Raw genomic sequence first — 11,527 nt, forward strand, 5'->3', positions numbered from 1 at the left:
TGAAAAATATTTTAAAACAGAAGAAAGTTGCCGTCCCATTCCCCTCTTCTCATTGACCTCTTTTGACTTTTTTTTTAAATCTTTTTATTGTCATGATTTATTATTTATTTTTACAAAAACAACAGCCAGCTTTTCTGAAGCTCCTCCACTAAGATGGCTGTGCATGCAGTCTGCCACACCCCCTTTTATTTTTTTGTTTAAACAACTACCGGACCCACAATGCACCTCAGTAGATGCTGCACACCCCATCCGTTACTGATATGCGGGAGGGCCGAATGTGCACTGCACACTGTGGCTGCATGTGACTGACAGTCAAGCTGGTTACCATGGTGAAGATAAACCACTCTCTGAATCTCCATCTCGCCCCTCCCTGCTTCCATCTCGAACTGCGATCCCATGACCTTTGTTTCCTGGCGTTGACTCCTCGCCCCCCCACCCCTCCCCTAACGTCTGACCTGTCCCTGTGAAAAAAAAAACGCATCCAGGCCAAAGTGGCCGCCTCCCGCTGAGGCACCAGAGACACAGCGTAGTGGGCGTGCTCACCATTCAGAGAGCCCAGTCTGACTGGCTGCCTGCCCTGCCATCGATTGTGTCGGCCAAAGGGAGCAGAGCAGACGGCAGACACCTGACCCTCAGGAAAGCTGTGTCAGAGGAGAGGCCGCAGAGCACCGGAGGTGAGAGTTTGCCCAAGAGTCTCCCCCTCTGTCGTGTGACTGAAGCACAGATGGAGCAAGGAGAGAAAGAGAGAGTGAAAGAAAGAGAGGATGCGATACTACTAACGCACACCTGCAGAAAGGAAGTGGGGAGTCTTACAAGCTCATAAAAGAGACAGAAAGGCAGAGAGAAAGTTGCACTCACGCACAACAACAGATTCATGCAGTGAGGCACACTTTCTTCACATCCACCGACACAGTTCACTAATACCAGGAAATCAATGCCTCAAACTGTGCCATGATTCCACGGCAGTTAGCTCTGCTGTATGACTCCCCACAGTGTCATTGAACTGTTATTAGTGAACTTTCAGTCATTCAGTGATGATGTGTCGAGTGACTTGAAAGAGATGTGCCGGCATGGATCCTGTTCTGCACCACATCCATGCATTTTACATCATTCATACTCTATCGCACTTCCTGATCAGCTGTTTGAGAACCTAATCTTAAAATCTAAAACATTTAATTAAAATATTTTTAAGTAAATAGTTTTCTTTTTTAACCATTTATGAAAAGAACACTACATAAACATTTTCTAAACTACTCCAGATATATAACATATTACTATAATTTTACTTTTTAAACCAAGCTAAGCTTCTAGAAATGTTCAAACACATAATTTAGATGACTAACAATATGAATAACAGCTTTGTACGTCTCATGTAGTCTTCATCAACAAATAAATGTGATAATTTTATATTAAAACGTATAATTGTTTTGTCTTTGTTTAGAGATACTCAAAGTACTGTTTGTCCATATGCCTCCTCAGTGTTTGTGTGCTATTCATTACAAGTCCAGTCTTGTGTTCATTAAATAAGCTTCCTTTCTGACTATGACATAAATTAAAGTCTTGATGTTTATTATGATGGAAATCTGCAGAAATCATTAACTAATGCTTCTTGGCCCTAGTTTTTATGTTGAACCCAGAGGTGCGGTTTTCCATCTTCTCTTTTTGTGGTGATGGCTGTGGTCGTATCTCTGCACAGCACGGGCGAGTTTCAGATCCGATGAAGCCCCGGTAACCGCAGCCTCATTGGACAGTGGTCTGAGTGGCAGTGCCTACAGCCTGTTGGATGAAGAAGGAGAGACAAACGAGGTGGACAGTGCCATCTTCCAGGTGCCCCGATTGTGAGTAGTTTTACACTTTGAATATCTATATGTGATGGATAACTATTGCTCTTGCAGCTTTAAGCTCTACAGACTGTACAATGTTTCTTGGGTTTGTGAAACCTCAGGAATTTCTATATTTATGCATGAATATGACCAATGTTAATAACTGATTTTCACACAAAACCTACAAAAAGCAAAAGTGGAGATGATTAAGATACAAACGCAAAAATATTATACTCATCTGCTCGTATAAGTGAGTGAAAATGGTACTGAAACTTCTGGTGTTTTTTAGTTTGTGGATTGACCGTAAGGTGAGAGCAGCTTCTACGGGCAGCAGTGGGTAGAGTGGTCATCCTGTAGCCCAGGGGTTGCCAGTTTGATCCCGGCCTGGAGAGCTCATGTCGAGGTGTCCCTGAGCAAGACACCGAACCCCTAATTGCTCCTGATGGGTCGTGGTTGAGCATCTTGCTTAGCAGCTTCCGCCATCAGTGTGTGAATGTGTATGTGAATGTGACGTATATGTAAAGTGCTTTGGGTAAAAGCGCTATAGAAGTACAGACCATTTACCATTTACCTGGCATACAAGGAGCAATTGAAGCCTAATTTTCACAACACATTAAGTGTTTCACGGCTCAAACAACAATTTTAAGAACCTCAGAGAAAGAAAGGGGTTACAAAATCATACTTAATCCACAACACAAATGGATATACAAAATCACTGCTACCTTCCACAAAAGATCATTCCAGAAGCAAGATGTTTAGTAGTCCATCATGTCACAGGGTCACAGGAACCTACAGATGTGGACAAAATTGTTGGTACCCTTTGGTTAATGAAAGAAAAACTCACAATATTCACAGAAATGATTTGAATCTGACAAAAGTAAGAATAAATAAAAATTCTATGAAAATTAACCAATGAAAGTCAGACATTGCTTTTCAACCATGCTTCAACAGAATTATTTTAAAAAATAAACTTATGAAACAGGCCTGTCAGTGGGCCTATATAAAGGGCTACAGGTAGTCACTGTGCTGTTTGGTGACATGGTGTGTACCACACTCAACATGGACCAGAGGAGGCAAAGGAAAGAGTTTTCTCAGGAGATTAGAAAGAAAATTATAGACAAGCATTTTAAAGGTAAAGGCTATAAGACCATCTCCAAGCAGCTGGATGTTCCTGTGACTACAGTTACACATATTATTCAGAAATTTAAGATCCATGGGACTGTAGTCAATCTCCCTGGACGTGGCCGCAAATCAAAGAGACGGATAATACGAATATTAACAAAAAAGCCCAGAAAAACTTCTAAAGAGATTAAAGGTGAACTTCAAGCTCAAGGAACATCAGTGTCAGATCGAACCATCCGTCATTGTTTGAGCCAAAGTGGACTTAATGGGAGACGACCAAGGAGGAACCATTGTTGAAAACAAATCATAAAAAAGCCAAACTACATGTTGACAAGCCACAAAGCTTCTGGGAGAATGTCCTATGGACAGATGAGACATAAATGGAACTTTTTACCAAGACACATCAGCTCTATGTTTACAGACGGAAAAATGAAGCATATGAAGAAAAGAACACCGTCCCTACTGTGGAACATGGAGGAGACTCTGTTATGTTCTGGGGCTGCTTTGCTGCATCTGGTACAGGGTGTCTTGAATCTGTGCAGGTACAATGAAATCTCAAGACTATCAAGGGATTCTAGAGAGAAATGTGCTGGCCAGTGTCAGAAAGCTTGGTCTCAGTCGCAGGTCATGGGTCTTGCAACACGACAATGACCCACAACACACAGCTAAAAACACCCAAGAATGGCTAAGAGGAAAACACTGGACTATTCTAAAGTGGCTTCTATGAGCCCTGACCTAAATCCTATTTAGCATCTTTGGAAGGAGCTGAAACATGCCGTCTGGAAAAGGCTCCCTTCAAACCTGAGACAACTGGAGCAGTTTGCTTATGAGGAGTGGACCAAAATACCTGCTGAGAGCTACAGAAGTCTCACTGACAGTTACAGGAATCGTTTGATTGCAGTGATTGCCTCAAAAGGTTGTGCAACAAAATATTAAGTTAAGGGTCATCATTTTTGTCCAGGCCTGTTTCATGAGTTTATTTTTTTTTAAATAATTCTCTTGAAGCATGGTTAAAAAGCAATGTCTGACTTTCATTGGTTAAATTTCATAGAATTTTTATTCATTATTACTTTTTTCTCTCATTAACTGAATGGTACCAACAATTTTGTCCACGTGTGTGTAGCTTAACTGCTATTACACACTGCTTTTCCAGCTTTAAAACACAGTGGTGGTAGTATTATGATTTGGGCTTGTTTGACTTCATCTGTATGCGGGGAGTTTACCTGCTGTTACTGATCCATTACTTTCCTATAAGACAGGAGCCATTGCAGAAACCTCTATATGAGGAAAGACTTGTGTTTTAGGAAGTGATTTTGTCTTCCTTTTCATGTTTTTTTTTTAGCCAGAGCATTCAGTAAATGTAGCTTCAAGCCAACAGAAACTGTCACAGACAGATGTCAACCTTCGTGAGCCAAGGTTTTATGATTTTCTTTCTGAACAGCTATATGTTACATTCAGTGCCTCTGGGGACAATATGTTGCACCATTTTAAAGGCTCTCTCTCTCTCTCTCTCTTTCCATCTATCTAACTATCTCGCTATCTGTCTCTCTGCATTCCACCATGCTGTGTTTATCAGCTACGAGCCAAGTTAGAGTTAAACAAGTTCAAATCCTGATACTAATCCAGCCAAAAGACCTGAACCGATCATTTTTCTATAACATTTTTAACCTGATGATGTTTTGTCTCCCTTTCTTATAGTGGAAAGATCCCAAATGGCACAGATGTGAAATCATCAATGGGCCACAGTGACACTGAAGGTTGGACAACATCTATTGGATTGTTCTTGTGTGTTTTTTCTATAGCCATAATATGTTTATATGTGTTTTATACAAAAGGATGTTACTCTTCAGTTTTTCCTTTTAGAAAGTTACTTCTCATTCCTCCATCTGCTCTGTGACGTTATAAGTCATGTAGTCATTCTTAACACAAAAGGTATAAAAAATACTCTGAAAAGGTTATGGTACAGATTTACAACAATGTGGGGCCCTGGAGCTTAATTCACACATGTATTAACACTTATTCACACCTTTTTTTTCATCATTTATTATCTGCTCTCTGTATTTTTATATAAGTGCATTTCTGTACTCGAACACCCATATGCAATCATGCCAACGTCACCTTACGGGTAATTATATTGGCTTCAATGAATCTTTGGGTAGCTTATCTTGAGAAAAGCTCAAACAAGTCATCTAAGTAAAATCGGACAAACATAAGAAACTGTTTTCATCCACAGAGTAGTGAAGATATGTTCCATGCAATTCTATGAAGTAATGTCCCCACAAACTGAGTAATACAAGCAAACATGCACCTACAGTGTCATTCCCCAGGGTCTTGTTGACCCAGCTTTCACAACTGTCATTTTCACTGTGTTGCTAAGGCAACTAGAGGCCTTGCATGGCTCATCATAACTTTTTTTCATCCATGTTAAACAAATAAAAGTGCCTGCTCGCATTCACTGCTGCTTGATATGACTCATCATGTCAGTACTCTTAGAGTCCACTAGAGGGCAGCAACTCCTACAAAACACTTTAGGCCTGATAGAAACATTATCATGGTTGGACTGGGGACATTTTTTCACTACAAACTTGCAAAATTTGACTTCATCTTTATGTACAATTAGGTAAGACTCAGGTAATGGGGGAGATCAAGATTGCTCTGAAGAAGGAGATAAAGACGGAGGGCGAGCACCTGGTCCTTGAAATTCTACAGTGCCGCAACATCACCTACAAGTTCAAGACTCCAGACCACCTGCCTGGTAATAAAAACTACTAATAAACATGACTGAATATATTCACAGTGGGATGCATGATTGTATGCACACAAAAACTCACACACTTACCTTTAAACCTATTAATTATTACTCCCTGATCTTGAAGCCCTGTCATACAGAAATTAAAGAGAATTTTTACATAGATTTTTTTTTTCATTATTTTTCATTTTCTTTACATCCTACAGTTGGGAAGTCCACATTAACAGTTATTCTGTTTTCTGACATACCACAGTGTTTTCCTGTTTTACACAACAACGGGTGCTTAATGTTTCCCAGCCCACATTCTTATCTAGAGCATTTATCTCTCCATTAGTATCCTGTATATTATAGATGTGCATGGCTAAAACCATGATTAAGACAGGAATAGCTCACTCGTCAACACAAAAGGAAAATAGTGCCTAAAGTATGTGATGCCTCACTGTATTTTGTGTCAGGCTCTGCAGCTTATGATCGCCCATGAAAATGTTTAAAGCAAATTAAAGTAAAGTTGACACAAACTTGAAATTATAAACTCTAAAACCACTATGATACTGCAATGTGTCATTTTTTTTTACAGTTAAAGATAACTGCATGCATCAAAATTGAGAAGTGAGCTCATGTTACATTATGAACACATGACATGACATGTCCCTGGTGTGCACTGCAAATTAGACCTCCTGCTCCCATGGTGGTGCACAGATTGCCGCCTACAGCTCCTTCTCTTGTAATATTTACTGTACATCCTGATACCCAAGCTGCCTGGCATGTTATTTGATTTGCATCGCTTCCAGATGGAACGTGCAGACAGATCTCCTTTCCTTTGCCGTTATCAAGTTGCTGTGCAGCACAGGATTTGCCTCAGTGACTCATCACACTGTCAGGTTTTTGTTATGGTGGCTATTTCTGCAGGTATCACTGTCTTTTTATGGAGTTTCAGAGGTTCTTTGTTGTTTCTTTTCTGCATCTTACCCATTATTTACAATGCAGTTTGTGTTTAGAGATGCAATTGCTAAGTAGATCAGGCTATTACACAATCTTTGGGGCATTCATGCTGTTTTACAGGCATATAAAGACTTTATGATGAGGCTTTAGTTGGGGTTTGACTTCAGAATTTACTTTATCTGCATCATATAAGCAAAAATGTTGTAATTACAAATAATACAGATGCATCCAGAGGGCAAATTCATTGTAGCCGAATGCGTCTAATATTAACATCATAACATTTGTATTATTTATAAATTCTTATAGATGCTGTAATGACATAAATCAATTATAAAATGTTATTTCGTTATTCAAATTATTCAAAAAAACTTATGGAAAAAGTAAACTGATAATATTTTCAAATCTTTCCAGGTTTAGGATCTTGGTTTTATATTTGTTTGCTGCACTTACTATTTTAGATCAGTTATTAGTCTAGTCCATGTTGGATATGTGTTTGTAGTGTCATTTCCTCAGGTTGATCCGGATTTTTAAGTTCAGGTCCAATTTTATGTTGGGTTTTCTTCCTCTTTCCATTTTGCTATTGGTCCTTCATTGCTGGTTGACACACCTGCTCATGGTTAAGTGATTACTCCTACTGCGTCTCCTTGCCAGATCCTTGTTGCCATTCCTCGTCGTCTCTGTCCTGGTTTTGGTTTGTTCTTTTAAATAAAACCATGATTTCCTGCGTCTGCCTCATCCTGCATTTGAGCTCTTCTTCCTCACCACACTGTGAGATTATTTGACACTATGAAAAAGTTTTATTTCACAACCTGCCACATTTACCTGCAGATAAAATTTGTCAGAAGTATTTTATTTGTTAATGGTTTAAACAGAAGTCCTGTAATTAAGTTAATCAACTGTTATAAAACTGAAGGCAGAGTTTTCCTAACCATCATACAATATAAATAGCATAAAAGCAGAAATAGCCTAGAACTTAACATTTTGCGCAACAGAAAGATTCATTTCGAGACTAATGGCTATACTATGAAAGATTTTCTGGCAGACTTTCCCTACACAAAGTGCCAAAATAACACTCAGCAATAAAACACTCACCGTCGCAGCTCTAAGTGGATGTGTGTTTGTATCCACAGATCTGTATGTGAAGCTCTATGTGGTGAATGTCGCCACCCAGAAAAGGATCATCAAGAAGAAGACCCGAGTGTGTCGTCATGACCGTGAGCCATCCTTTAATGAAACTTTCCGCTTCTGTATGAACCCGACTGGACATTCGCTACAGGTAAAACCACTCCATTTGCTTAAACAAAGACAAAAAAAAAAAAAAGATGGAAGGTCAAACTAATTCAATTTAGTGGGTTCTTTCTCATTTGTATGACTTACTGTGGTTTGTTCTCCCCATGGCAGCTGTTCCTCGTGTCCAATGGTGGCAAGTTCATGAAGAAGACTCTTATCGGGGAGGCCTACGTGTGGCTTGACAAAATCGACCTACGCAAGCGAGTGGTCAGCTGGCACAAGCTGCTCGCCAGCACTGCCCAGATCCACTCATAGGAGGTCTAAGAAATCAGATTTTAAATTCTCATCATCTGTAACACTGATCCAGTTACGTGGCTGTTTGGGTAAAGGGTGATTTGGGTGCAGAACCTTTGTTTTAAACCTTGTTTCAGGGCTGGAATAGTTTGAGTATGATCAGCTGGAGGAGACGTGTTTACAGAAAATGAACACATGTTTACAGGACATGCAGTGAACAATAGGGCTGAGGAGCGTTCAGAGGTCAAGCTCAGAATCAACCAGGTATTCCACACTTTAATTCACAAACACATGTTACTTTGCACACAGTCACTCACACAGAGGAGAAACTTTAACTCTAACAGATACAGGGAACGGACACACGTGTAGAATAGGATTTATTTATTCCGATGTTTTATCCAGTAAAGATTCTTAAAATGGGCACTCATCATTTCTTTATTATAATCTGCAGATTTTATTAATTTACATTTTTGGGAGAATGAAATATTACAGACTCTTTTTATTTTTGTATTATAATATTAATGTAGAGTTCTATAATTTATCTTCTCAGCTACTTAATTTAAAAATCTATCCTTGGAGGGAAGCAGATTTTCTAAGACACCTACTTAGTATTCCAGTTCCAGAGGAAAAAGAAGTATCAGCCAGAATATTTTTGATTTTATTGACAAAAATGAATGCTCCTCTGTACCGTTTCACATGAATTATATTGTGACTATTGTTTGATAGAGGATCAATGTTGATATATACAGTATCAGACTGGATACTTTACAGTATATTGTGCGCATGAGTCTATCTGGCATGCAGTGCCACATATTCTGCACAAAAACACACCTCTGAGGTTCACTTTGTATATAGTGAAGTGTCATAGCTGGACATGGGTATGATATATAGATATCTTAATATCACAGACAATCGAGTTGATGATTGTGAGATAGATGTTTTATTTCTCTATTTCTCCATCCCCCGTAGAATGTGAGATATCGACCGTGTCAGATTTTTTGTCTCTTTTTTTTTCAGACATCCAGACACATCATGAGTCTTACATCAGTCTCGCTTTGGTTTGTCAGGACAGTTGAACTCAAGAACGCACGCTTTTGTGGTATTTTGCACTTTTTCTGCTTAGAATGTAAAACTGACACCTGTTTTTTTCAGTTTGAGGAAGGAGAGAGGAAAAAAATGAAGCGTCACTAGATGCTGCTGCGAACAAGACAAACGTGCCAGGAACTAATAATGATAAAAAGCACTATTGCCATCCTAAGATACATCACTCCTGTTACAGCAACGTGTTGATGTTCAGTCCCATTTCTTTTTCTTTTTTTTTTAAATCATGTGTAAATTGTCTTACTCTTTAATTTGTCAATGTTTTGTCTTTGAACTTTTGTATGCCCGTTGAGTAAAGTAGTGTGCTTCGTGGGAGTCAAGACAGAGAACTGCTGGTTCATTTTCATGCTCAGTCAAACTTAGCAGTAAAACTATACTTAACATTTGAGTGACTTCTATGCAACATCCACTGTAAAGAGGTAGGAGCTGCATCTTGACTTGCCACAAAGGAAACATTAAGATTGATGTTTGTTTTTGCACTTCTGTGTTTTTCATGTCCTCCACAAAAGGGTTACTGCTTTAATATGATTTATTATTATTATGATTTTAACTTGTGATATTTGTATTGCTGTACAAATCTTTTATTTCTTTTTTTTTTTTGCCTGTGAGACTACTTCATGTGATGTATTATATTTGTTTACAGTACATATCAGGTGTACAGAAAAAAAATGTGGCGAAATTTTGTTTTTATACACAATGTAGTGTTTGTTTACAATGTTTAGAGGGCCTAAAACTCAGAGATCTAACTTTTTTGCCCTTGTGCACGAACACACACATGAAAAATTCCATACAGCTATAAGACAAGGTAAGGAAAAATAACATTCCTTTTTTGTGCACTCCCCCTATTCAGTAGTTTTATTTCCAGTCTGCATAAGAGAAATAAAAAAACAAAGTAATGTAATTAATAGAGATTCTAATGGAAACAACAGTAGTTTTAAGGTCTGTGTGTGAGTGTTTGTTTTATTTTGTTTTTAAACTCGTGCTTGTGCGTGAAGCATCTTCATACAGTAAGTCCGTGCATGTCATTTGCGCTAATGCATATCTCTACTTTCAGCAATGTCTAAAAATACCATAACACACTATGAATTTTACATAATCACACACACAGACGCCACCTTTCTGTTTCCAAATTTGTAAATACATAGTTTTTTATACTGAGGTTGGGGAGCAATAGGTCTTTGAGCAGACAAATAAAGTTGTGTAGATCACAGGAGCAACTCTGTGCAGTGGTTTGACTGAAAAAAAGGAGTTTTTGTCTGCCTGAAGGGACCCAAATTTGCCCAACCTTCTATACCAAAACACAAAAGGTTTACCAGAATCTAACACAGAGGTCTTATCTTAACAACTCAAGTAGTTGCAGGAGAGTTTAAATGTGCTCACACTGGATGTTGCATGTTTTGTTGGTGGTTCATACTATTTTTGTGTCCAGATATTACTACAGAAAAAATTAATAAATAAATAAAGGAAAGATGTAGAGAAAGATTTAGAGCAAATATGTCATAGAGGGAGAAATTATGAAGAAAACCTATAACTATTGATGATGTATGCTGACTGTACAAAGATTATGCTTGTAAAACCCGTCTGGTTTTCACTTGTAAGTAAACAGAAAAAAAATCTACTGTCATGGTTTTGTGATTGTATACAGGAGGTATTGATAAATTATGCAAAATGTGCTGTAAAAATGGCTGTTGCCCCATGTCTAAATATTAAATATCAGTACAAATTAAGCTTTTCTTTTTCTTCATTGTGCATTTTGCACTATTGGGGGTTTTCCTTTGGTGTGTAAAACTGGCTTGCAAAAGGGTGAAATAACGTGATGCAGCCAGAAGGTGGTGCCATGCCGTCTTCACTTACAGGAAATAAGTCTGGCAACGTCTCACAACGCAGGTGTTTTCACTCATTTTGGCTGATTAGTGCTTTTCTTAAGAGTGTGTGGGAGCGTGCAGATGGAGTTTGTTGACAGCTTCGTCTGTTGTCTCACGCAGTTCGGCTTCAGATTTCAATCAGCACCAGGTGTGTGAGTGTTTAGATCTTTTATGCTCTGTTGGTCCATGATGCATGAAGAGAACTGATTAAGTTGATAGAAACAGTTAAAATTCAAACTGTCAGACTAAGTTGGTGAAAGGAAATATTACAAATGCTGTCAAAACTCAAACATTAGTCCAATTTTACTGCTCGTTTCCAAAAGGATGAAACCTCTCTGGTTCATTATAGGCTCCGTCTATAGATGTGTGACTCCATAAGAAGTCAAATTTATCCCATTTGG

At 38.6% G+C, this 11,527-nt stretch overlaps 1 protein-coding gene across 1 annotated transcript in view; it reads left to right on the plus strand.

The window, feature by feature from the left end:
* pcloa (piccolo presynaptic cytomatrix protein a) overlaps nt 1-10,988 on the plus strand; it is a 63,994-nt gene extending 53,006 nt beyond the window's left edge. Inside the window, exons 23-27 of the mRNA XM_041977778.1 lie at nt 1,697-1,838; nt 4,644-4,702; nt 5,566-5,700; nt 7,767-7,912; nt 8,038-10,988. Coding sequence (XP_041833712.1) covers nt 1,697-1,838; nt 4,644-4,702; nt 5,566-5,700; nt 7,767-7,912; nt 8,038-8,181 — 626 coding nt within the window. The 3' untranslated portion in view covers nt 8,182-10,988. The remainder of the gene's footprint in view (nt 1-1,696; nt 1,839-4,643; nt 4,703-5,565; nt 5,701-7,766; nt 7,913-8,037) is intronic.
* Nucleotides 10,989-11,527: the final 539 nt, after the last annotated feature.

Source organism: Melanotaenia boesemani, chromosome 23, assembly GCF_017639745.1.
Source record: "Melanotaenia boesemani isolate fMelBoe1 chromosome 23, fMelBoe1.pri, whole genome shotgun sequence".
Classification (NCBI taxonomy): Eukaryota; Metazoa; Chordata; class Actinopteri; order Atheriniformes; family Melanotaeniidae; genus Melanotaenia; species Melanotaenia boesemani.